The sequence below is a fragment of the Alosa sapidissima genome, chromosome 22 (assembly GCF_018492685.1).
Source record: "Alosa sapidissima isolate fAloSap1 chromosome 22, fAloSap1.pri, whole genome shotgun sequence".
Taxonomy (NCBI): domain Eukaryota; kingdom Metazoa; phylum Chordata; class Actinopteri; order Clupeiformes; family Clupeidae; genus Alosa; species Alosa sapidissima.
In genome coordinates this window covers 12,941,726-12,969,474 of record NC_055978.1, presented here as the reverse complement: position 1 = coordinate 12,969,474, position 27,749 = coordinate 12,941,726, and the positions used below count along the sequence as shown (strand labels likewise).

At 42.9% G+C, this 27,749-nt stretch overlaps 2 protein-coding genes across 6 annotated transcripts; one reads left to right on the top strand and one right to left on the bottom strand.

The window, feature by feature from the left end:
- The first annotated feature begins 87 nt into the window (after positions 1–87).
- rcan1b (regulator of calcineurin 1b) lies at positions 88–10,193 on the top strand. 2 transcript variants are annotated; one of them, XM_042078720.1, is made up of 4 exons: positions 88–689; positions 7,578–7,751; positions 8,703–8,862; positions 9,351–10,193. In XM_042078720.1, exons 1-4 carry the CDS (start codon positions 576–578, stop codon positions 9,542–9,544), a joined length of 642 nt encoding a protein of 213 aa, XP_041934654.1. In that variant the 5' UTR covers positions 88–575; the 3' UTR covers positions 9,545–10,193. The 2 variants fall into 2 exon arrangements, with proteins under 2 accessions (XP_041934654.1, XP_041934655.1); XM_042078721.1 differs by lacking the exon at positions 88–689 and adding an exon at positions 6,697–7,175.
- Positions 10,194–12,131: 1,938 nt separating this feature from the next.
- Positions 12,132–16,333, bottom strand: LOC121697276 (small integral membrane protein 11A-like). 4 transcript variants are annotated; one of them, XR_006026418.1, is made up of 4 exons: positions 16,089–16,332; positions 13,541–13,753; positions 13,227–13,289; positions 12,132–12,376 (listed from the first exon to the last, which is right to left on the bottom strand). XR_006026418.1 is itself a non-coding variant. In XM_042078723.1 (3 exons), exons 1-2 carry the CDS (start codon positions 16,098–16,100, stop codon positions 13,565–13,567), a joined length of 201 nt encoding a protein of 66 aa, XP_041934657.1. In that variant the 5' UTR covers positions 16,101–16,333; the 3' UTR covers positions 12,132–12,373; positions 13,541–13,564. The 4 variants fall into 4 exon arrangements, 2 of the variants coding, with proteins under 2 accessions (XP_041934657.1, XP_041934656.1); XR_006026419.1 differs by having other exon boundaries at positions 12,132–12,373; XM_042078723.1 differs by lacking the exon at positions 13,227–13,289 and having other exon boundaries at positions 12,132–12,373; positions 16,089–16,333.
- Positions 16,334–27,749: the final 11,416 nt, after the last annotated feature.

Here is a 27,749-nt window from a genome sequence, read left to right as displayed (position 1 = left end):
ACAGTGATGTGTGTTTAGACAGCTTTTCGCCGAAAGGGGGCATCATATGGCAACATAGCCCAGTAACAGCTCTGCATCTCTGGCCCTTTTTTTATACAGGCTGGATGTTGTAATGCCAGGTGCGATTGCGATAGACTAAGCTCGAGTTTTTTAGACATATTCCGCAAACCTGCAAGATCAAGCTGCTCTGCACTGACAGTAGGCTACCGTGCGCTTTGACAGCTAACTGGCAGCGGAAACCGCGGAAACAGGAATAGCAAGCCACCAGCTGCTCCGTGTCTGACACCGCCTGTCAAAACAAAAACGTCATCTTCTGGAGGCAACCATACAGTATTGCTGTAGCCTACCTTGTCGCGGGACAAGTATTGTCCCATCACAAACGGGTTGACCTTATTTAGTCTACTTCGCGGTGACCGGCATGCTACTGCTGGTCTTAGCTGTCCCGCGTCAGCAGCTGTCCTGTTGCGTAGGTTCGGTGATGGCAACTAACTCCCGGCTGTAATCATTATTTAATCAGCTTGTTTATACGTTCGAGAGTGGGGCAGCATCAAGGAGTGATTGTTTGTTCGCCAGTAATGCAGCAGTCGGAAAACAGCGCAGGGGAGGCTGCGGTAGAGCTTACCGACCTTCCCAACGCGCTTATCGCATGTAAAGTACTGGAGGATGTCTTCAATGACGACCAATTGAAGGTAAATAAACGACATCGTAAGCAGAAAAAACAATGTCATGATCATGCTCCCGATGAATGCAGCAGTGGTGATAATGTTTTGCGAATATATTTCGCTCTGATCTAGCCTACGAACTAGGCTACTTCGGTCTGCATTAGAGCCCGTTAACTATCATGAGGAGGGGCATTCTCGAGTAGCCAAACGACTCGGTATCTTCAGTGATCTAGTGCAGCTGTCGAATGAATGAAATTACATGTAAGCTAGCCTATATCTGAAGCTTCCATTTTTCTCGAGGATGCCTAACCTAAGCTAACGTCGTATATCATACTATCTACATTTACGCACCCATTTGTATGACGGGTCCCTCTAGCCCCGCATAGCCTACTGGATGTGGCCTGTCTCAGTAGTAATTGGCCAAGATGCGACCTGTTTGCGCTCTCCTGGTCCTGGCAAGGCTGGCCTGTAACCACGGCAGCACATGTATCACTCTCAATCCAGTGCCTTTACGCAACAATCACCAAAGCAAAACATTATTTGGCTTACAAAAGGTAAACACACACCGGCATGGAAAACGGCCCTCACATATAACTCCGAGCGTGGGATGGAAAATGTCCTCATTTCGGAAATATGTGGTCCAGTAGGCCCAACTCAGTGCGCAAGCATGGCAGGGCAGGGGATCGCTGAAATGGCACGGCTTTTTATACTTTAGCAGAGAGACCATGCAGTCGAACCGCACAGCCCATAGAAACTTTTTTTTACCTCCATCTGTAGTAGGCGGTAGCCTACAGGACAGTGCAGGGTAAAATATCCCATGTTTACATTGCAAGTTTTCAAGAGGTCAAAGGTTGTCAGTGGTCTGTGAATGGCCTTGTGAAGTTTTGCACAGTTAAGTTTAGATTAGAATAGTAATTTCTATGTCATCACTGTGACACTTGCCGGCATGTAGACCACCTATCTTTACAGTTCTTCCAGGGTTAAATATATTATTGTATTTTAAGCATACGTTATGGCTCATGTAGATCAGTTCAGCAGAGGGGCAAGGACCAGTGTTAGAAAAAAATGGCCGTCCTATTATACATAGGCTAAATTGGCACAATGGAAAATTTTACTGCAGTAACAAAAGAACAGTGACAGGAAGAGGGTCAATTAAGAGTGACTCAAAGTGCTAGTGACACATAACAAAGTGTGTGTGTGTGTGTGGTGCTGTTACACCTGCTCAGTTTCTGTGGTGTTTGTGTGCAGGGTCATTCTTGCCCGGTGAGACTGAGTAACTGATCTGAGTTTTGTCCACTGTCCAGTGTCCACTGACATCACTGTGTTATATATTAGGTTGCTGGCTGTAGTGGAGAAAACCTGTTTTGTTCTCATACAATATTCAGTTTGGAGTCTGCTTAAAAATTGCAGCTCTCCCTTTGACAGGGGAAGCAAGGTTTTAAGGGCAGTTCACACCAAAAACCATAACTATAACAATAACAAAACAAAAAAAAATATGAAAAATAATAGTCATGACAATATCGGCACATAAACTGTAACAGTAATGACATGAAGAGCAATACCATTGAGAATCACTTTCAGAGCCATTTTGAGAACAATAAAAAGCTGACAGTCAATCAGAATCCATCAAATTTTATAGCCATCACATTCATCAACAAGAGGAGAGACTTTCCTTGTTGTTGGTTAGTGTGGATGCGTTAAAGTTATAATCATCTTATCGTTTCTGGTGGGAATGGCCCTTTAGGATTTCTTTCCAAATGTGATGTACAGTAGGGTGCGTCCATGGAGTGCAAAGCATCTTCTCAAGTCTCTCTCCCATGTCAAATGAAATATGTTGGTCTCAAAATCCAAAAAAGGTCTATATGGGGTAAAGTGCTCAATTGCTCTAAAACTTATTGTTAGCCTACTTATACTGAGTTAGTCACCTGCAAAAGACTCATAGACATCTATGTAACTTGCCATCTTTCAACAGTCTTAAGAAAAAATAGCCTGGATACCAGACTCTCTGACTTAGGAAAAGAAATCGAGCGGAAGTACAAAAAATCCTCTATGCTCTGTTTTTTTACAAGAGAGGTGGCCATATGCATTATATACTGTATATATATAGAGAGAGATATCTAAAAAGTGAAGGAATATATAGTGTATATATGGATGAGTATATATTATACATATATATTTACATGTACACACATATATGTATAATATATACTCATCCATATATATATGTGCTCCTTACACATTAAAAATTTGTCTCTCTCACTTTTTAGATCTCTCTCTCTCTCCCTCTCTCAATCTCAGTAAATGTTTCCCATTTTCCACTTCCTTCATATCTGTAACTCATTCTGCCACTCAAAAGGCCACTCACGCTGCTCATTCATGCTCATGTTTGGTCTCGTAGCCCCTAAAGTCTGACCATGTCAAATGGCAAGGCAGCGTGCTGCGTTTGTTTCCTGCCAGGCTGGCACCCGCTCCCTCTCCCTGGAGCCTTAATCTCCTCTCCTCACGACGCCCCAGCCATGGAAAAGCAAGTCATGCATGACTCTGTGTACATAACATTCTTCTGAGTAGTCATGCATTTGGCGAGGCCTTTTCATTTTTTTCCCCTCTTTTCTTTTTCAACTCGCTCTCTCTCTTTTTTTTCCATCAGCCAAGCTGGCCGGGTTAGGGCACCCAGGAGCGAGTGGCCTGCCTCCAAGCCAACCCAGCTGGACGCAAGGGTCAAGTTACTATAGAATGGGTATGCGCCGGTCTCAATAAGTTGTTCATTCAACCCTACTCAGGACCCCGTTTCCTGTTCCAAAAGCCTCCTGCTGGTTGGCCACACTGCCAAGGCCCCTTAGTGGAAGGGCTTGATATACATAGAAGAATAGATTACGTCAAGAGCAGGCCAGGGGTGTACAGAAAGCATTTTTCTTATTCCTCACTCTAAACAGACATACAAGAACTGCCATCATAAACAATGTAAATGGTTCTCACCAGTCAAAAACATTAAATAGAGCACTGTTAATTAATGCTAAACTGTGACTCAAGAACCTCTGTACCTGTACACAATGGAAATGTTTTTTACATGGCCACAGATAGGATCCTCTTGGAGGGGATAATGAACTTGTGGCGCTAGACCGGGTGTCTTTATTACCAGGTTTTACCTAGTATTACACTTGTGATGTCATGCCTGAGGCTTGATTACAAAGACAGTGTTGTGCTGGATTGAAATGAGAGGTTTAATAGGAGATTGAATGTGGTTTTGCAAGCATGGCTGAGATTCCTGAATACAATGGACACAGACACAAACAAGTCAGAGCATTGCTTTGTGAAATGGGTGATTTACCTGAACAATTCGTCATTGCCTAATACCTACATGCACTTTGCAACATTCACAGCACAACATTGTCAAGTCACAGATATGCTGCCGCATGTATTTGACCTCAGGGTGTGAAGCATAGTGCTTTGGTGATTTCACACCCATTGCATGTCTCTCAGTGTGGAATTACATGACAAGTGATAAGTCATATTGATGACACATTGTCATATGATCATGACACCGACCAGGGGCAACAGAGGACTCCCGCACTGCATTCCAGTGCACCAATGAATGAACGCATTATAGTTACAAAGGCAATAGAGTTGAGCACTTGGGAGATCCTGGTAGTGGGATCCTATCTGTGTAATCTGCACTCTGAGAAAGGAAGATGGTCAAAGGCGCACAGCGAGGAGGGCTGGCCATTTATTACCATTCTCAAGTAACTCTACACCCAAGGCCTGGTTACCAAACGGAAAATATTACCAGCGTCAGTTGCTCTGTGGCTCAAACAGAAACCTGCTTTGCAGTGCATCCCTGAACAGGATGTGTGTGTGTGTGTCTGTGTGTGTGTTTTTATGGCACCATTTCAAGGGAGATAGAAATTGAGAGCATGTGTGTTAATGCACTACAGGATTGTAAACATTGTTGACAAATGTGTGTGTGTGTGTGTGTGTGTGTGTGTGTGCTTGTACATTTCTCCATACCTGTGCGTCCCATTTTTTTGAGTCTTCCAATATCAAACCTCTGTGTGTGTGTGTTTGTGTGTGTGTGTGTGTGTGTGTGTGTGTGTGTGTGTGAGTGTACAGTGTCTGCATGTTCCCTATGCTGCTTTGCCATGCTGTGGAGAGGTGAGAGCCATGCTTGACTACAATAAGGGCCAACCGTGTTTGTTTCTCCATGCACAGATAGACTAGTGTGGCTCAGCCTCAGTCCTCGCTGTACTCCAAGAGAATGTGTGTGTGCTGGGTTAGCACTGTTATGTAATGAAGTACTTCAGCCACAGTGTGTGTGTGTGTGTGTGTGTGTGTGTATGTCCTCTGCTGGTAGGTAGGTAGCGCCAGTTCTGCAGCTCACCCTTGAGAATCTGTAGGCAATTTATTTGTCTTTGGCAGTCAGTGTTTTTGGTTTTAACACTGACATTGAATGTAACCTGCAGATTACCAGGGATAAATCCCTGCAGATAATACTTTGTAATGAAATTGGTAAAGCCCAAAATTAATGTATATAATCTAGGCTATGTGTGTGCGTGTGTCAACCATATACAGTACATATATAGTGAGTGTTTGTGTGTGTTTGTGTGTCTGTGTGTGTGTGTGTGTGTGTGTGTGTGTTTTTGCGCGAGTGTGTGTGTGTGTGTGTGCATGCATGTTTGTGTGCTCATGTTCTGTTTGTGTGTGTGTGTGTGTGCGTGTATATTTGTGTGCTCATGTTCTGTGTGTGTGTGTGTGTGTGTGTGTGTGTGTATGTTTGTCAGGAGGTTAAATATCTGCAGAGCTGCCGTGTCTGTCTTCCTCTCCTCCTCTCCTCTGTCCACCCTGCTTTGCATAACACACCTGTGTTTCCCTGCCTGCATTTTTCCACCTCCTTATTTTGGTTTCATATTTCCATATTTCCATCCTCTCATCAATGGGGGGAAGGGCAGGGAAAGGAGGAGGGCTCCAAGCACTGGCACTGTCCTCAGAGACACACACTCACATTGAACACACACACACACACACATACACACACACACACACACACACACACACACACACACTGTGGCATAAGCACTGTAAATACACAGTTATTGTCCATCATGTCTGTGTGTATGTGTTTGTTTGTGTGTGTGTGTGTGTGTGTGTGTGTGTGTGTGTGTGTGTGTGTGTGTGTGTGTGTGTGAGAGAGAGAGAGAGAGAGAGAGAGAGAGAGAGAGAGAGCGATAAAGAGTGAGAGTGTGTCTGTGTGTGTGAGTGAGAGAGAGAGTTTTAGGGGCTTATCAGTGCTCTGCTTTGTCAGTGTCCTACTGAGAGCTCTATGGCATCTCTGGTAGGAGGTGGAACTCGCACGTCATCACCTGACAAAAATACACCTGAGCGCACCGCTCACAACCTATTCATACCCTACCTAGTCACTCCGCACCCACCCAATGAGGCCAGGAGAAGGAGAGAGAGAGACCGAGAGAGAGACCGAGAGAGAGAGAGAGAGATATATAAGGAGACGGGCAGTGATAATATGTATGAGCTCAGGGAGTTATAGGACAAAGCAGGCCATAAATCATTAGCCAACCGAACACAAGCCAAACCGTGGTCAGAGGATGAGAATGTGAGAGCAAGGAATAGGACAGAACAATTGACCGACATAGAGAGTATAGGAAAGAACGAGAGTAAGAGAGAGAGCGAGAGAGAGAGAGAGAGAGAGAAGCAGAGCAGGACAGTGCGAGAGAGAGAGAGGGTGAGAGAGAGGAGGAGAGATTAACAGGTGGACAGCCAGGCTTTCAGAGGGTGATGTCATTAGTTTCCAGTCCCTTTGCTTTCTGTGTGAACGAGGGATTAGTCAGCTCAAGAGGGAGAGGGGGAGGGGGAGAGCGAGAGCAGCACAAGAGTTGGAAGGTAAAAAGACACACCTCCCATGCCCTGAGAATGTACGAATGAGTGTGTGTGTGTGTGTGTGTGTGTGTGTGTACGAGAGAGAGATCAAGAAAGGAGTGAAGGGGCGGGACTGGCCTCTGTCTACCCTCATATAAGTAGCAGGGCAAACATAGAGCCTCCCTATTTAGCAGACAAGAGTGAAATCTCAAGAGAGGACTGTGTGTGTGTGTGTTCAACACCTACTTATACTTGTTTGAATTCCTGGGACCTGTTTTATGACTGGATAAGGTGGATGACAGACTGGATCTCTGGAAAAAAGAGAAAGCTTTTTTTTTGTTAACGTTGCACTGTGAACGACAGTTGGATTGCACGTCTTAGTGTTACTTCTTTGTGTGTTTATTTGACTCTGGCACTCACATGCTTAAAAGGACTCAGTAAACGAAGAACGGACTTAAAGAATAATATTTTTTTCCCTCAGTTCTACTGATCATTTGTTAAACAAGTCCACTCCACAGCTTTGATTTCATTGGTTGGTGCCATCCTGCTTTTTTTCCCATCATGCATTTGAAAATGACAAAGTGTAATCGGTTCTGCCTGGTAGCGGCACTGGTGGATCAGGATGTGTTCAGTCAACCTGAAGTCCGGGTAAGGACCAGTAGTCTCCGTAGCAGTGGAAAAAAGGGCCTGTGGTGTCTGTACACAATACAGCTTTTAGGATTGGATCTGTCCTTTGTGGTCGCGGTGGCAATTATTCCATAATGGCAACGCAACCACCACTTACATAATTCAGATTCCATCCAAAGTGCTGTAAATATTTAGTCTGATATCAGGAAGATTTGATCTGGATTGTTTGTACAACCAACAGCCTTGTTTGGTGGTGACATTTGTAGAGGTCAACCACCTGTGAAGATTCTCTGAAGAGTCTTGAAGGTGTACAGAGTCAGTGATATTCAGCCATAGATTTCTGATTTTGTTCTTAATTCCTTTCCAAATGTGTGGTTGGTGTGTTTGTGTGTGTGTGTGTGTGTGTGTGTTATGGATCTTCAGGCTCGGTTTGAAGCCGTGTTCCTGGCCTTCGATGCCGGCACAACGTTCCAGTTCTTCAAGAGTTTCCGGCGCGTGCGCATCAACTTCACGGATGCCCTCGCCGCGGCTGAGGCTCGCGAGAAGCTGCACAAGACTGACTTCAACGGCAAAGAGATGCGCCTGTACTTTGCACAGGTGAGGACCCCTTAAACTGATTAGAAAGTAACACACACACACAAACACACACACCCAATTATATTCGGTGAAAATGTCTTACTGGTTATTGAAATATTCACTACACATAGCAATGTGTGTGACTGTGGACACAGTTTTTCATGCTTATAGCCCAAGCACACACACTCAGGCACACACCTACACATTGTCATTTCATGCAAAACCCCCAAGAGGATCTTGCTTAATTCGCCTTATTCGTGAAACCCGATTTTCATCTTTTGTCCATCGTCTTTACCTTATAACTGAGTGCAACTAGAATATTTCTATATATTTCTTTTGAAATGTTGACAATGTTGTACTCTATATGGATATTCTATAACTGTCAGAAAAAGTAATCAACGCAGCTTCGGCCTGAAGTATAAAACCGATTTTTTGAATTCTGAAGTATCTTGGCGACGCCCTTTTTTGGCTCAGGGTTACCATGGTTAGAGCTCTCAATTTCACAGCTCATTTACCTCAGGTTTTGCGCTTCATGAAGTCATTAATACTCCTGGAGGATACAAATGATGTGCTTTTCTGGACCTCTCTCTTTCTCACCCTATCTATCTTCTTGTGTATAAAATGGTTCCTCGTGTACAGTACATTCTACTTTCATTGTCATTCTGTCTCTTCTGTGGCCTTCTCTGTGTTGTTCTTCTTTCCTGTCCCTTCTTCACCTCTCACATTCTCTATTCTACTTTGCCAATACTTTTTGACTAAGACTTATTACTGCTTTACTATGTTTCCCACTCTCTCTCAATATATATATATATATATATATATATATATATATATATATCTTTCCCTCTCACACTCTTTCCCTGCACACGTAGATATGCTGGTTTGACTTCACTAGAACTAGTGGTCCTTGTGAAACTGTATTTCTTAATGCCTCTCTTCATCCTGTGTGTGTGTGTGTGTGTGTGTCTGCAGTCGGTCCACATTGGCAGCCCCAGCCTGCAGCCTCCCAAGCCGGACAAGCAGTTCCTCATCTCCCCTCCGGCGTCCCCTCCGGTGGGCTGGCAGCAGACGCCCGACGCCCAGCCGCTTATCAACTACGATCTGCTGCGTGCCGTCTCCAAACTGGGGCCAGGTACGTTAACGTGCTCACAGACAGATAGCAACATCTTTACGCTCCCACTGAACGCAGACTTGTGTGTGACAGGCCCCAGACAGATTCACAGGGCACAGAGCACAGAAAGGGGAGTTTGACATGTACACTCAAAATTCTCTCTTACTCAATCCCTCATTTAATTACTCACTCACTTACTCATACAATTGCTAATTCATTCATTACTCACTCACTCACCCACTCACTCACTCAATTACTCACTCACTCATTCACTCACTCACTCACTCAATTATTCACTCTCTCAATTACTCATTCACACTATATCTCTCTCTCTTTATCACACACACACACACACACACACACACACACACAGGCAAGTACATGACATTCTCAGCAGTCACATGTGAATTAACAATGCTTGGCAACCCTCATGCGTCCCCAGCGGTCACACCTGTGCAGACACAGGCCCCCGTTCTCACCTTCCTCTCCCCCTCTCCTCTCTCCTGTAGGGGAGCAGTACGAGCTCCACACCGGCACACCCACCACCCCCAGCGTGATCGTCCACGTGTGCGAGACCGAGGAGGACAGCTCGGAGGGCGAGGCCGACGGCGGAGCGGACGGTGGCGAGGGGGGCAAGCAGCGCGCGCGCCCCAAGATCATCCAGACCCGCCGCCCAGACTTCGCCCCCGCCGTCACGCAGTGAGCCGCCCCGGCGTCAAGGTCCAGAGTTTTTTCAAAAGCCTGTGGTGGCGGTGGTCGCCATGAAGCTGCTGTCTCTCTATTTGTCATCCCAAGCACCAGGGGGCGCTGGGGGGTGGGGGGGGGGAGTCTGCCCCCCACACACATCACAGCCAGAGACGCCAGCAGCAACTCCTCATCCGAAAATACACTTTTCCTCTCTCCCACTCCCCATCTCCCTCTAGCATACGCAGAGGACCGGAGATCCGTCGCATCTGGGATATGGTCATAACATTGTAAACTGTTTTGTTTGTTTTTCTAAAAAAAATCACAGCAGATATTGTGTCTCTTTTTTTTTTCTTTTTTGTCTTTTGCTCTGTTTGTGATCCAGGACAACTGTGAGACGGAGGAAGATGGACTGTACTAGCTGTTTTGTGTGGGGCTTTGACGCCTCCATCTCCTGTGCTGAATACAGCTCTGCCCCTTCCAGACAGGTGTGTGAGAGCAGTTGTGTTAACCGCTGTAAAATACTGTGTCTTTTGTGTCCAGTGGATGATTGTGTCTTGCATTGTACAGCCTCTCAAGGTTATGGGGGAGGTTCTTTTTTCCGTATTTGCCACTATGATCTTTGTGTCGTCTGTAATGTAAAACAAACATACAAACAAACAAACAAAAACTTTTATCATCTCTGACTCAAACGTAGCTCTGTGTCGTCATCTCCAAAAGGGTCTGACCAGTTATGTCCTGTCGAGATTACCGCAGACATGTATGAGTCTAACCGCATGGTGCACTTTAAGAGGGAAGCCTTAACCTATACTACGCTACTTAGACAACTCAGACTAGCTAGAACTGCGCACAATTAGATAGGAGATGAGTAGGTGATTCATTATGACTTGTCATACCAAACCTGGAAGGAGGACGGTAGGATATTTGACAACGTTGAGTTAATTTACACAAGTGGGTTCATTTTACATAAGTGGTAAGAAAAACATTATGTAGCTCTTTTTGATGTGCTAGGAAATCCATTTTGAATAAAGATATCTTGCTCGTAAGCACTGGATTTCAACCTAAATAAAATTATCTATACCAAAGAATGTGTTGTGAAGTTGATTTTCTTTCATTGTGCAGAATACAAAATGAATGCCTACAGTCTACAATCTATTAAGACAGTGTTAAGTATACACATTTAAATCAAGCCTTTTAGAAACCAGATTTAGATAGATATGAAACACACTGCAGTATTGCAATGTTTTTTATCCTAGTTTCTTTCAACTCAACTGTGAAAGAGGCCTGACATAACTCTAACCTTTCTCCTTTTCTCCATAAAGCACCTTTAAGCCAGTAATCTATCAAATTTCACATATCTGGCACAGTAAAGTTCAGCACATTACATCATTTTTGGCAACCAAGACACTTGCAGTGTTTTAATTATGTAATATGTATAATTAAGCAACAATTCATTAGACCGCAAAGTATTTGTTAAGACTGATCTGCTACACAGTGTAATCAAAAGAGAAACAATATTCAAATCAAGTTTTGTCTTGTGGGATTGAGGTTACAAATTAGCAACCAGAGCATGCCTCTCAAACCTGACTTGACAACAAAACAAAGACACGTTTGGATTACATTGGATACGTTTTCAGATCAAAAGGATTTGGTTTGTAGTCCTACCTTAAGTTTAATGCAGTATTTGAAGTTTTCTAAATAGGCAAAATAGGTAGAAGCTAAGACCAGAGGTCAGGATAACCTTTATTTTAGGTTTAACTTAGGATGGGTTGCTTTCGTACCGTACCCCTGCCATACCAAAGAGGAATTGGGTGTACACTACCAGTAAAGAGTAAATCAATAAAGACAATTGAGAGTACAAAAATAAAACGGCTTGGGGAAATTCCAATCAATATAACTAAAACTAACTGAGCTGAGCCTTAGGGTAACTTCACCATTATATTACCACAATAAAAATGGATAACATCTTTTTTAGCTATTAAGACATTCATCATTTTTAAAGTAATGCTGCAGGTTGAAGTGTTGGATATTAAGAATAAAATACATCCATGGGTCATCAACGTTCAATGCTGTCGACCTGCCCTGCCTCCATCATCAGTCCATCATCATTCATTTAATACCTATAAATCAGTTCATTGATCTGCAGGTAGCAATCTGCACATCATCAACTGGCCTTTCTATGCAACACCACTCACACCCTCATGAGGTCATATAGACAAATAAATTATCTGAAAGCAACACTGACATCTTGTGGTGGATATCTGTTACTGTCCCTATCAAATCATAATTTAGGCCAATCCCCCATCCCACCATCCCCCATTACAAATCTAAATTATGAAATTAGATTAAATTAGATCCATGAAATAGTGTCCTGTATAGGTAAAATAAATACTGTGTGTTGATGAGGTAGGCCAGTTATTTTAAAACCAAAAGTTAGTTTATCAGTGAAGTTTTGACATCATAATCCAACTAAAGAATATCTCTGCTTTCCCTCATCCACATGAATAAAAGGGATAGCTGCAGCACTATGCTCGATAGTACACTTAATCTAACTGAACCACAGGTCAGGTAGCCCATGAAACACCAGAGTGTGAAAGAACCACCAGTAGAAAAAAAGAGCGCTTTATTTACAAATGTGAGCAATAATAAATTACCATTATTATTATTATTGTATAAAAAAACATCTGTCTTCTGTGTTGGCACTCTGAGCTCTCCTGGCACACAGAATAGTTGGTACAATGGTTATCTGATTGGCTGTTGCCAGGGCAACATCCTCAACCGTCTCTTCAGTCAGACCTCCACCTGTGCTCTAGGGTGGACCGTCCATCCTCGTGGCTAAATTAAATGTCTGCTAAAAGGGGACACATAAACAAAATAACTTATAGGGCTCTAATTTCAATGGTGGGAAAACACAGACTATCAACAAGCAACGTTCTCATGCATGAACTGAATGAGTGAGAGATTGGTATGCGAGAGCATTGAGCTGACTTGCCATGGTGACACAGTTGAAATTAAGGTCTTGCCATGGTGTTACATTGGCAAGTTGATTTTGCCCAGTTATTGAATTAGCTTTAGTTAGACTTAAGACTTTGCACATAATTCAAATTAGGACCCTTAATGTTAAGTGTAAAGAGTGGATGATTACATTGTTTAATATTCAGCAAATTTAACACAATCCAATGTAGGATGTTTTAAGACGGACTGCAAAACCAATACCACCACTCAGATCAGAGTTTAACCAAAGGTTTTACTCTGGTATACAATTATACCAAGCACTTTATCTCATGATCGTGGGGAGCTCAAACTGACACTCAATCACTAGTGTAAAATAACTATTGTTAATAATATAATTATATTATAAATAAATAATAAATATTATAAATAAATATTATTTTACTGTAATTGATGAAAAAAGTTCATGAAAATGAAGAGCGTTAAGGACATTTTTTTTTTAATCATTCAATTCAAATCTAGCCTAACATGTGTTAAGAACTACACAACTCTTAGAAAGTGAATGAACTATTGATTTCCTGATATCAAACAAGCAACTGAGGGACCCTTGGTAAAATAAAACAAAAACAAGGTAACAAAGTCCAGCAAGGACAATTTACAACCTCGTTCATCAAATCAATGATGAGGATATGGACTTACTCTGAGCACACCTCTCTATTTATGACCATCTGACAAATATCATGACTTACTTGATTTAAGCCCATTGCTCTTCCAGGGTGCATAGGTCGTTGACAAATGTCCTCCATCTCACTCTGTGACAAATATCATAATGCCCCAAAATTATGTTCCTAACACTCAACAAATTCTCCTTAGCTCACCCTTCTGCATGGACCATAGTCCTATGCCTCCTGCTATGCCTTGTTACTAGGTAACCCCCAAGAAACACAGGTGAAATCAACATTTAAGTATCCATTTAGGTATCCACCCTACCCTCAACAAATGAGAAGTGCCCCCCACCTCCAATCATACCACACCATATTGTAGTATAAAACTTAGACCTCACCACATCTGTCTAGCCAGTTCTGTATCAGTCATCCTTTTTGTTATCAAGGAGATCTTGTGTCTGATATGCCAGTTTGCGCTTTTCCTCGTTTTCCTTCTTCATGGCCGCCTCGAGTCTCCTCTGCTGGTACATCTTTCCCGCAGCGAAGGCCAGACACAGGAGTATTGTTTTAGCTGCCAGGATGTACATGAGGAGGGGCACATTGTCCAAAGCCTGGGAAAAAGGGACCAGAAGGGAGAGATTCAACAATGAATTAACTTTAACTGGCTAAAGCCAAATGTGAGTGATGATACAGTAAGCGGGCCTACAGGCTACATGTAGGTTGTGATACTGACCCTTTTTAGACTTATATTAAATAGTTATGTGTACTAAGATTAAAAGTTTAACAAGCCATGTGGGGCTGATCGAACTTTTGATGCACAGAAAGAACACACACTTTTGATAGCCCCAGGAATGGTGAATGTAAACTCCCATGCTATAAATAACTGCACCAAAACATGGACATATCAATGCACAACCCTAATGCATAAAAAAATTACTATATCATCAGAGCCGGCCACTCCATAATAAAAACGTGTCTTACCGTCATGCAGTTAACATAGTACGAAGTTAGCTTTTCTCATTTTTCACCGTCAGCCAAAAGTGCTCTCTTAGGCCATGTCCACAGAACGACCGTTTTTGTGAAAGCGTTAAAGTTTATTATTGTTTTGGCCTTGGTTCCACACGAACACGGCATTTTAGGTGAAATCTATCTCTCTTTTCCTCTCTCACTAGCCACTGGGTCCACACACTTAAAGGAGCCACACCAATTTTACAACGGTCTCTACAGTAGGGTCACGTGGGATAATGTTTTGTTGCCCTATCAGATTTTAGTGAGAGACAGCAAAATAGTCTAGTTAATCATTTGTTTAATTAATATGTGGAGACAGTGCCAGTGTAGGCCTAGAGGCTTGTTTTAGACATAATTGTTTGTTTATTCTTGGTTTGAAATAGCCTGCTATTATATTTTTTATCTGATACGCATATTGATCTATTTTAGGCTTATTGTAACAACCAGAGTAGAGAAGGAAATTATTTTGTGGTAGAAATATCGGTAGCGGTACTAGGTATCGGCAAGTACACAAATGTTAATACTGGTATCAGGACATCCCTAGTAAAATGTTGCATTAAGACCACAAAAAGACTACATGAAATAAATGTGAGCACCTGAGCTAACGTTCATTCCCAAACACCCACTAGACTAGGCTATTCCCTAGTTTCAGTCTTCAGTTTTTTGCATTTCAAAAAAGCTGTTTCAAGTAAGGAAGAGCTTGGTTTAGGCTTAAGGCTAAAAGTAAAGTAAAGTAACTGAACATAGTTGTACAATGTTTTGCTTGCATAACTCACAATGTAGTTTGTGGCAATGTGGATATCACAGAACAAAGAGCTCTATTCTTACTATTCTTTCTGTTCTATACTCAGGCCTATTCAAATACATAATGCCACTTTAATTGAAACCTTGTTATGGGAGAACATTTTACATTGTGTTAGTTAAAAATTACTATCGGCTGATATATCGGTTATCAGTTTCTGAAAAACTCACATATCGAAATTGGTATCGCCTTCAAATTCCCATATCGGTCAGGCTCTATAGATGGAGACAAATTGACATACACGCATGCACACACACGCATGCAAGTATAGCCTTCACAAAAGTTGCAAGAGAGGAGTAGGAGATGGAGAGAAATTGACAAGCGTAATTTATTTTCGAGGAGAGGATGTAGGACTGAGCAGAGTTCATATTTTGTACCGCGATACGGTACATCTAGTTGTCGTTTGCCACTCTATTCTCCCGGCTCAGTGACACGAACCGGGTTAATTGACCGACACATCAGTCATTTCGTCAACCCTGCCAAACGGCCCACGAGTGCCCGCGGCCCCTCTGGCATCTGCCCAAATTCCAGATTACCACTGCACACGGAGGGGAAACCTGGCACCTAGCATCTTGACACTTCTAGAAGTGTCTAGAACAGCAACAGCTGAGAGACGACGCACTGTAGGATCTCTGTAACAACAACAGAGAAACTTGTGTCTTTTGTCGACGTCACTCTTGGACATACGAACTCAGATGTGGTTAAAAGTAAGCACAAACAGTAAACTATAGCAGGCTTATGCTATATGTAAATACTGCAGATAGTACCACTTAGGCTAAATTACACGAGCGGCATATTAAGCGAATGAAGAACCCATATCTGTGAACAGCAGTTTTGGGCTATCATAATTTGAACCAGAAGTCACAGCGGTCATGCTGACATCGTTTGCTATTTAGCCTTTAGATGTTTGGTCACATTGAGGCCGTTTTCTGCCACATGAATAGGCGATATAGGCTACTTGTATTATCTTCCCAAATAGACTGCATCCACGTAGCCTAGTAAAGTGAACTATAGTCTAGGCTACTCTAGGCGACCTCTCACAAGCACGACTTCTTAAAAGGCACTGCGTGACAAAACACAAAATTAAATTGTAGCCTACAATAGAAATAGTTCAGAAATTAAAATACGTATCCTACCTTAAAGTTCATCTTACTGCCGTGTTGTTGTAGCTGCCACTGTTCACTGTGTCCTTCACGATGTTTGTGTCAGTTCCAGCTACTATTTTTTTCAAATATAATATAACGCAATGGCGATTGGGGCGTTTCCAATGTTGTGTCTGACCAATTGAGTGCTCTACACCGAGGGGGTCAAAATCCCCCTTAAGTGCGACGAACTATCTTGCTCCGCACTTGCATCTGCGCCGCTAAGCGGTTTTCTAGAATACTATCATTTCACTGTGTGGGGAATTGACAAATTGGCGCCCCTGCTGCATGAGAAGGTCCCGTGCACATAAGCTGTGTGAGAAGGGAAAGGGGGGAGCGGGGGACAGTTCCTCTTATCTGGATCTCCCGAATCGAACAGACAAGGTGGGGCGGGGGGGGGGGGGATCAGCTGTAGAGCATGGCTACTCTAATGGAATTAGGGGGCTAAAGTCAGTCACACCTCCACTTTCTTCCAAACAACGCACATTTCATTCATAATATTATAGAGGCATAGACATTTTGTAATACAGGTAATTAATACAAAACAAACAACAAAACAACACTTCTGGTGGTGAGTGTTGGGGGGGGGTTGCTGTTGATTGTCAATAAATACAGAGATGGACAGGAAAAGGTCAAAGCCATCAGGTGCCCAATTTAGATAACAATACAATACAATAATAATTCGGCTTTAAAACACAATATCTAATTTCAGATATTTCATTAGTCAAATTGTATTTCGGACAAGCAAACAGGGATGGATTACTGCACGGGCCTACCAGGCCCAGGCCTAGGGGCCCAAGAGATCAGGGGGCCCTGAAGCCCAAGCTTTTGTATGGAATCATTGCCTCAATATCAACAAATCAAGATGTAGGTTATGAATCTGATTGAATTTAGTATTGGCCATCCCCAAAATGCACCAGAATACAGGAAATCACATCAAACAAATTAAAAAAGTTATGGGGGGGGACCCCCAAACCCCCCCTCCCACATATACGACAATAAGTGGGGGGCCCTTAATACATCTGGGCCCAGGGGCCCGAAAGTTCATAATCCGCCCGTGCAAGCAAATTGCATAGTAGAGTAGAGTGGCTGGGAAATATTTGTTTTTTTCATTGTGGGTAGCCAACCTGAAATAAAATAAAAATATGACTGACAACTGAATTACAGACATGTGGCCTATTTTTTGGGATACAGTTGATTGCCTACGGACCAGCACTACAAAACAAGAACCTTTTTAGCAGCTATTTTTGTTGATTCAATATGTGTGTGTGTGCTTCACCTCACTGTGTGCTCTGTGTGTTTCACTAATTCGGATGGGATAAATGCAGACCAAATTTCCCTCATGGGATGGAAAGAGTATCTATACTTATACGATTAAAACGACTTGGGTATGTACACTACCAGTAAAGAGTAAATCAAGAAGGACAATTGAGAGTACAAAAATAAAACGGCTTTGGTAAATTCCAATCAATATATTAACTAAAAGTAACTTCATTTCAGTGTGAGCTGAGCCTTAGGGTAACTTCACCATTAGATTACCACAATAAAAAAAAAACATTTGTTTAGCTATTTTGACTTTGAATCATTTATAAAGTATTGCTGCAGGTTGAAGTGTTGGGAATATTATGGATGCATTTTAATTAAGAATAAAATGCATCCATTTTGTCAACGTTCAATGCTGTCGACCTGCCCTGCCTCCATCATCAGTGTACTTTCCGGTAAGAAGGAAGTAATAGTGACTCTGATAAAAGATCTTCATAATCCATCTAATCCCTATATATCAGTTCATTGATCTGCAGGTAGCAATCTGCACATCATCAACTGGCCTTTCTATACACCACTCACACCCTCATGAGGTCATATAAATAATTTGAACGCAACACTGACATCTTGTGGTGGATATCTGTTACTGCCCCTATCAAATAATAATTTAGGCCCAATCTCACTAATGGACATTTTGTTGTCATCCATCACCATCCTCAATCACAAATCTAAATTATGAAATTAGATTAAATTAGATCCATGAAATAGTGTCCTGTATAGGTAAAGAGAGATAAAAAAAAAATACTGTTTGTTGATGAGGTAGGCCACAGTTATTTTAAAACCAAAAGTTAGTGTATCAGTGAAGTTTTGAAATTATAATCCAACTAAAGAATATATCTGGTTCCCCTCATACACATGAATAAAAGGGATAGCTGCAGCACTATGCTCGATCGTACACTTAATCTAACTGAACCACATGTTAGGTAGCCCACATGAGTGTGAAAGAACCATTAGTGGAAAAGAGCTCTTTATTTACAAATGTGGGAAATAATAAATTACCATTATTATTATTAATATTGTATAAAAAAAACATGTCTTCTGTGCTGGCACTCTGAGCTGTCCTGTCACACAGAATAGTTGGTACAATGGTATCTGATTGGCTGTTGCCAGGGCAACATCCTCAACCGTCTCTTCAGTCAGTTAGACCTCCAACTGTGCTCTAGGGTGGACTGTCCATCCTCGTGGCTAAATGAAATATCTGCTGAAAGGGGAAACATAAACAAAATAACTTTTATGGCTCTAATTTCACTGCTGGCCAAAAGCACAGACTATCAACCAGCAACGTTTTCATGCATGAACTAAGTGAGTGAGAGATTAGCATGTGAGAACATTGAGTCGACTTGCCATTGTGACACAGTTTAAATTGAGGTCTTGCCCTGGGATTACATTAGCAAATTGATTTTGCCCAGTTATTAAATTAGCTTTAGTTAGACTTAAAGGTTGTATCAGTGATGGCGGGGTAACGTCACTTCTGTTGATGTTCAAACAAAACCGAGAGCTAGCTCACTACTCCCTCCCCCTCCCTCCCGTGCAATTGAAACTCTCCTAAACGCACATCTCGTCGATTATTGGTTGGAACACTTTATTTTGCCTTTGAGTGGTTGCCAACACTTGTTGGTAGCAATTGTTTTTGTGTACAGATCTTGGAGCCTAGGCTGCCTACAGAGACACGTTTTTTGACGGCCTGCTTATGGGGCAGACAGCTAGCGGATCGTTAGGAAAGATTAGATGAATGTGATCATTTATGTCTTGGCCTTTTTTGGGCCTGAAATCGCTGATACAACCTTTAAGACTTGCACATCATTTAAATTAGGATCCCTTAAATGTTAAGAGTAAAAAGTGGATTATTATATGTTTAAAATTCAGCAAATTCAACACAATTCAATGTAGGATGTTTGAACACGGACTGCAAAACCCATACCACCACTCAGACCATAATGTGCTTGGTATAAAATTATACCAAGCACATTATTTCATGATCATGGGGAGCTCTGACACTCAATCACTAGTGAAAAAACAATGGCACTTTATTGAATACATATTGTTTCAACTGATGAAAAAAGCTGATAAAAATCAAGAGTATGAAGAAATCATCTACTTATGTTTAGGAAATCTAACATATATTAAGTCCTAGACAACTTGAATGTGAATGAACTACCGATTTCCACTATCAAAATAAGATACTGAGGGACCCATCTTAGTTTTGTCAGTGAGAGAGCTTGGTATACAACATGGTAACAAAGTCCAGTAAGGACCATTTACAACCCTGATCACCAAATTAATGATGAGGATATGGACGCTCTCTGAGCTGACCTCTGTATGCCCATCTTTGACAACTATCATAATGCCCCAAAATGATGTTCCTAGGACTCAAACCCTCCGACCCTTTCACCGACCCTTCTGCATCGACCTTAGGCCTAGGTCTCCTACTTCTCTGTTACCCCTTAGAAACACAGGTGAAATCAACACTTAAGGACCCATCCTACCCTCCACAAATTAGTTCCATTCAAGCATAGCAGCCCCCCCCCCAATCATATCATACCATATTGTAGGAAATAAAACAATAATCAGTCCTCACCGAATCCTTCTTGCCACCCCTGTGTCAGTCGTCCTTTTTGTTATCAAGGAGTTCTTGTGTCCGCTGTGCCAGTTTGCGCTTTTCCTCCATTTCCTTCTTCATGGCCGCCTCGAGTCTCCTCTGCTGGTACATCTTTGCCGCAGCGAAGGCCAGACACAGGAGTATTGTTTTAGCTGCAAGGATGTACATGAGGAGGGGCACATTGTCCAAAGCCTGGGAGAGAGAGGGGGGAACAGAAGGGACAGAGATTCAACAATGAATGAGCTTTAACTGGCTAAAGCCAAATGTGAGTGAGGTTACAGTAAGTGGGCCTACAGACTACCTGTAGGTTGTGATACTGACCCTTTTATAGCCTTGTAATAAGTGTACTTCGAGTAACATTTTATCACTTTTATTGTTTTGGTACTGTGATTTTGGGCACACTAGGGAGATAAACTTGGATACCCCAGCATCTTGTCACTTCTAGAAGTATCTAGAACAGCTGAGAGGAGACGTGGGGGTCTCAGTAACAACAGCTGCAGAGAAACTTGTCTTCTGTCGACGTCACTCATGGACACACGAATTCAGGCGCATGTGGTTAATAGTTTGCACAAACAGTAAGCTATAGTATGCCTATAGCTATATGTAAATACTGAAGATTGTCACCGACCACTTCACATTACACAAAGTGCGGTCGATATGATTAGGCCTATAACCGCATGAAGAACGCGTGTGAAGAGTTTTGGGCTAACATAAAGTAGACGTCACTTCGGCCAAGCTGACAGCGTTAGCTATTTAGCCTTCAGATGTTTAGTCATATTGAGGCCATATCTGCCACATGAATATAGCTGCATTATCTTCCCAAACAGACCGCATCCACTTCAGTCAACCAGTAGCCTGAACTTTTAGGCTTCCTAAGGCATTGCGTAACGAAACACGAAATTCGATTAATAGTTAAGAAGTTAGTGTAGGCTACTTACCTTCCAGTTCACCATATTGGCGTTTTGATGTAGCTGCCAGATTCCACTATAACCTGCACGATTTTTTTGTCAGTTCCAGCTACTGCTTTTTCAAATAATACTGTAATGCAATGGCGATTTGGGCGTTTCCAACATTGTGTCTGACCAATAGCTGAATGCGAGTAGTCCACACGGAACGCAGGAACCAATGACTGTAGAAACAGTCATTGCCCATTGCACAGTCATGGGCAGCAACCAATAGAATCGGCGTTAAAGGACTATCCCTGAATCTGAATCTGAAACTTGAGAACTCCAGGACTTCTAAGGAATCTAGATTTTGCTGGTACATTCCCAGGCGGGCAGTCCCCTAGTTAGAGATCCTATATGAGGATACCTAAAATGGCATTTTTACTATTACAAGCTGTGAGTATCTGTAGTAGCCTAAGCTTATTTTACTAGTCAATCTGTATTTTGGATAATTATGCAAAAATGCATTGAGTAGCTGGGACCAGAGCCGGAGAGAGTCTGGCCAACTAATGAATTGAATGATCTGAGCTATCCCGTTATTCAATTAGTTACGAGGCAGTCACATGATTTGTGGACGCCATTTTTCATACCAACAGTCATTAGATCCACATTAACATAGTACAGTGAATAGTGGAAAACATATCTTAAAGGAACCATATGTAAGATTGTGGCCAAAACTAGTACTGCAATCACTTTCAAATTACTGTAGAGCGGTGTATCCCCTCTCCCTCCCCCTTCCCCCTGACTTGAGGTTGCCAACCCGGATGCCGAAACACTACTGACTTTGTGATTAGTAGATAGGTGGAGGGTGGCGCATCAGGCCAAAACACAACATGACATGACAAAACATAACATCAACATCAGTTGGAGGGCTGCAACTTCACTTTTTAAATGACAATATCCTGGCCAGACTACTGTTGTCAGTGATATAAGTATTTGAAATGAACATGATTTGTTAATGTCTAGTGACACATCAGGGCCATTTTATGATTAATTGTTAATTGAAATACATTTCTTACATAAGGTTCCTTTAATTATTAAAAAATAAAATTCCCAACTGTTGCTCGTATGACTGACGTGGTTACTCACATAACATGTATAGGCCTGTTAATGGTGAAAATAAGTGATTTATTTTAACATATAGCATATTCTCCCAATAGTGGCACTTCGCTGTAGAATCATCTGACGTTGGTCTTAAACATGGCGCCCATGATTTGAGTTGTCTGAACTCTCTATACAGCTCTGGCTGGGATGACCCCTCCCCTTCCCCCATTATTGATAGCCTAGGCTACCTGATATTAAAATTTTGTAACAGCAAGTGCATTTTTGTTGATACAATGTTCCATATGCGTGTGTAGGCTAATTGGAGTGAGAACATGGGCTGAATCCCAAAGTGAGCCCCGAGGACTAAGGACTAAAGACTCACACACTTAATTGATCTCAGGTGCTAAGTGAGTGAGTGTATGAGGCCACATGGGCTCAGATAGGTATACAGTATTAGCTCTTGAAATATCCATAATAGAATATCAGGGATCCCATAGGTGAAATGTAAAATTCAATGACTTTCCCCTGACTTTCCCTGACATGAATTTCCATGACCTAATAAATGGTACAATATACTGACCAAAGATTTTAGAGTAGCGACATAGCATTCAAGAATCTTTTCCTTATTTTTTAGATCGGGAGATGAATAAATGGGCATTTAATAAACAATGTGGCTATCCATGACCACTCAAGCAAGCAGTAAAGCTAATAACCAAATATACCAATTCTGCGTGGAAATATATTTGTATTAATGCATTTTGTTAAGACCACCAGGCTCGTTTGTGGTGATTTTAACATATGAGACTACACGTAGATGTAGTTAACAAATGTTTATTAAAGTAATAATGTAGGGCAAACGTAAACTACAGTCAGTGTCCATAAGATAGTGGAAAAATAAAGATGTAATGTAAGTCAGGGTACAATGTAAAATGCATTCTCAAAATAAAAGCAACGCAGATTCTCCTGGAGAGAAGGGACCCCCGAACCCAGCCAGGTAGCCTCTTTATAGCTGGATCCCTGATCAGCTGACTAGCAGCTGACTAGCAACACCTGTGCACTGACTCCGCCCTGCAACACATAGAAGGAGAGACAGGCAAACAAACAGAGACCAACAGTATCATAACACCTCCCCCCATAAAGACAGAGGACCCTCAAAGAGATCCTCTGTATAACCACATAACCCCTCACCAGTACTCTGCCACTAGGAAATGCACTACCATGTGTAGGAAAGAACATAACAGGACAGACGAGTTACAGCTGTATCACTCACACGGGGCACGAGACAATGTGTCCGCCAACACATTGTCAACCCCCCGAATATGCCTAATCTCCAGGTTGTAGGGCTGTAGGAACAATACCCACCGCATCAAGCGTTGACTAGGACTCTGCAAGGAATGTAAAAAAGTCAGGGGATTATGATCAGAATAGACCACAACTGGAACAACACCCCCTCCCACATAAACATCAAAAAATTGAAGAGCCCAAATCAAAGCTAAAGCCTCTTTTTCTATGGTTGAATAATTGACCTGGTGTTTGTTAAATTTGCGAGAGAAATATGACACAGGTCGCTCCACCCCTTGGTCATCTGTCTGTAATAGAACTGCCCCAGCACCGACCTGGCTGGCATCCACTTGAATCTGAAAAGGAGTATTCAGTCGCGGAGCCGCCAGGACCGGTGCCGTGCTCAACAAAAGTTTGACATTATCAAATGCCTTCTGGCAGACCGAAGACCACTCGAACGTAGTCTTACCCTTCAACAAGTTAGTTAGTGGAGCCACAACTGTAGAAAAGTTCGGACAGAAGTTTCTATAGTACCCCACCATTCCAAGAAACCTCATCAGCTCCTTCTTGGAAGTAGGGGGTGGAAAATAGTCAATGGCTTGCACTTTAGCCCGGACTAGTTGTACTTATCCCTGTCCCACCACCTTCCCCAGATAACTAACAGTGGCCCTTGCAACCTCACACTTGGCCAAGTTTATGGTTAAATGGGCGTCAGCCAACCTTTGAAATAAGGCACGGATGTGTACTACGTGGTCTTCCCACATATCGCTATAACAAACCACATCGTCCAAATAAACCGCACACCCTTCCAAACCGGCAACAACTTTATTCATCAACCGCTGGAAGGTTGCGGGCGCATTTCGAAGACCAAAACTCATAACATTATATGAGTATAGCCCAAATGGAGTAATAAATGAAGAGACTTCCTGAGCACGTGCAGACATAGGAACCTGATAATACCCCTTCAGTAGATCGAATTTACTCACAAACCTCGCCGCCCCAACCCGGTCGATGCAGTCTTCCATCCGGGGCAGTGGAAAAGAGTCAGGCTTGGTAATGCTGTTTAATTTCCTATAGTCTGTACAAAATCTATAAGTATTATCTGGTTTGGAAACCAAGAGACATGGTGAGGCCCAGCTTGAACTAGATGGCCTCGCTAACCCATTATCCAGTAAATACTTAACCTCAGACTCCATAAAACTAGCTTTGTCCAGAGAGACCCGATAATAACGCTGTCGTATAGGGCAAGCATCACCTACCTCAATATCGTGCTCAATCCAGTGTGTGCGTGTGGGCGTATCTGAGAATAACAAAGGGAAATCAGTAATCAACTGCTTCACCTGTGCAAATCTCTCCTCTGACAAGTGGCCAAGAGAAGACTCCAACTCTGCCAACTTCTCAGAGTTCCTAAGCCGGGGTTGAAACACACCGTCATCAGGCGCATTCACATCCTCCTGTGTATATGCTGCCACCATACCAGAAGTGATTGAATGAACTTTCCCACTGACTGCCGATACTCCTACTGGCCTCACCCCAGTATCTACTCCCTCCCCCACCACAGAAGACCGACAAAAATAAGGCTTCAACAAATTGATGTGACAGAGTTGAGTAGATCGTTTCCGATCTGGGGTGGAAACCAGATAATTCAACTCAGACACCTGCTTCACCACAGAGTAAGGGCCAGAGAACTTTGCGAGGAACGGAGAACCTGGGATAGGCAACAAAGCGAGCACCTTATCCCCTGGACTAAAGTGTCTTTGCACCGTTTTCTGATCAAACCAGGTCTTCATTTTCCTCTGGGCTTTAGCAAGGTTCTCACCGGCCATTCTTCCCGCTAAAAACAACTTCCGGCGGAACCCACTAATGTAGTCGATAAGATTTGACGGTGGCTCCGTATTTTCCAAGTTGCTTTGCAGCACTGCTAAGGGTCCACGCACCTGGTGGCCAAATACCAGGTCATTGGGACTAAACCCTGTGCTGGCTTGCGTGACCTCACGAGCTGCTAAAAGGAGCCATGGAAGACCCTCCTCCCAATCCCTGTTTAACTCTGTACAATAGGCCCGCAACAGTGCTTTCAAGGTCTGGTGCCAGCGCTCTAAGGCCCCCTGACTTTGAGCGTGATAAGCACTGCTCCGTTGATGTGCAACACCTAACTGCTTTAAAACCTCTCCAAAAAGGCGTGAGGTAAAATTAGAACCCCTGTCTGTCTGTATAGTTTTTGGTATGCCAAAGATGGAAATAAATTGGGACAACGCCTTAACCACCGACTTAGTTGTAATAGACCTCAATGGATATGCCGCCGGATACCGGGTACACTGACACATTACTGTCAAAAGATAGACAGAACCAGACTTTGAAGGACTCAATGGACCAACGCAGTCCACAATTAAATGCTCAAAAGGTCTCTCAACTGGTGGTATTGGATACAAGGGGGCAGGTTTTATAACCTGATTTGGTTTCCCTGTTAGCTGACATGTATGGCAGGTTTTCACAAAATGAGCAACATCTTTTTTTAAACGGGGCCAGTAGAAATAACGCATGACCCGGTCATATGTCTTCCTGACTCCCAGATGGCCAGACAGTCCACCATGGGCAGTCTTCAAAACAAGGTCACGAAATTTGCTAGGCATCACAATCTGATAAACAGGGCTAGCTATGTCTTGGTCACTGAAGGGTAACCATTTACGCACCAACAGGTCATCTTGCAGAAAATACCCCGATAGACCGTGACTAACCTGTTCCCTAGACTGAACAGATGTAAACAAGTCAACTAGGCCTGAATCCTCTTGCTGTGCCACCACCAGTTCACTGCGCGACAAAGGAGCGGGCAAAGGTGGCAAACAAATCAACTTTTCTGACTTACTGCTCATCCTACTAGAAACCACCTCCGAAGAACGGCTCATAGCACGAGTCACTGCACAAGATGGGAAAACGTCAGGAAACTCAATGGCACAACTATCAGAACCAGATACAGATGGAACATTTCTGACAACAGGAGGTGGCGTCACATCACGCCAAACACGTCCACCCGCCAAATTATTCCCCAAGATTACATCTACGCCTTCCACAGGCAGCGATGGTCGAACAGCTATGGTCACTGGACCCTGCACCAACTCTGACTGCAAAACCACCCTATGCAAAGGAGCAGAAAAAACCTGAAGTCCAATGCCTTTAATCAAGACACTGCAACCGGTACTAGACTGCGGAGAAAAAGGCAAAACAGACTCTAAAATAAATGATTCTGAAGCGCCTGTATCGCGAAGTATCCGAATGCCCACCTTTTTGTAGCTGTCAACCATAGAAACAAAACCTTCAGTAATGAATGGAGCATAGTCACGCTCAACATCCAGGACTTTTTCAGGTACCCAGGACTCGATGTGTCCCCTAAGGTTACTCATTTGAGACGCCAACACAACTGGCCTAGCCTCCTCTGATTGAAGTGGGACAGACCCCTCTGCCTCACCTGACTGACACACACTGGCCAAAACTACTGGCCTCCCAGAGTCATACTTCTCGTCTGACCTTTTCCGGGAACGCAACACCGGACACTCATTTTTCCAATGCCCACGCTCTAGACAATAATGACAATTGGAATCAAATTCAGTTTTAGACTTTGAATTGAACTCAGACTTGGACATGGCAGAGCCAGACCCAGCACCAGCAAAGAACTTTCCCTGACGTGGTTCCCTACAGCCAAACTCACCGCGGTAACTAGAGTCTCTGCTGAATGTCTTGTGGGTTAACACAAACTCATCCGCTAAAACAGCGGCCTCAGCCGGAGTCTTTATCTTATGTTCATTAATGTAAATAGCGATCCGATCTGGAACAATGCTTTTAAATTGTTCCAACACCATCAAGTTGCATAAAGCATCAAAATCACTCACACCCTCTGCTGCCAGCCAACGATAAAAATGAGTGCCTAATTCTCTGGCTACCTCCACGTGAGCCTGCTTCTCCCCTTTCCGCCAACTCCTAAAACGCTGGCGGTAGGCCTCAGCCACCAACTCATACACTTTTAAGACGGCTTCCTTAACAGACTTATAAACTTTCCTCTGAGACCCCGATAGAGAAATATAAGCCTCCTGAGCTTTACCCACTAGTGCACTTTGCAAGAGCAAGATTTTATCAGTGTCATCCCAACCTCTATCTTCTGCTATGCTCTCAAACAAAGAAAAAAAAACGTCTGGATCCTTCTCATTAAATCTAGGCAACAATTTAATCATATGAGCTAAATTCAAGCCTGCCGAACGTCCGTCATTACCAGACAGGGTACCATCAGTAATCTTACCTTCAGCCACCAGCCGCAAACGCTCGACTTCATGAGCTAGTTTCTTCTCTTCTAACTGATGCATAAACCGAATTTTCTCCAGTTCTAACTGACGTGCCTGTTCCCTGTCCTTCAACCCATATTCCTCTTTTTGTAATTCCAATTCGCGCTGTACCTTAAATTTATCCAGTTCCAAT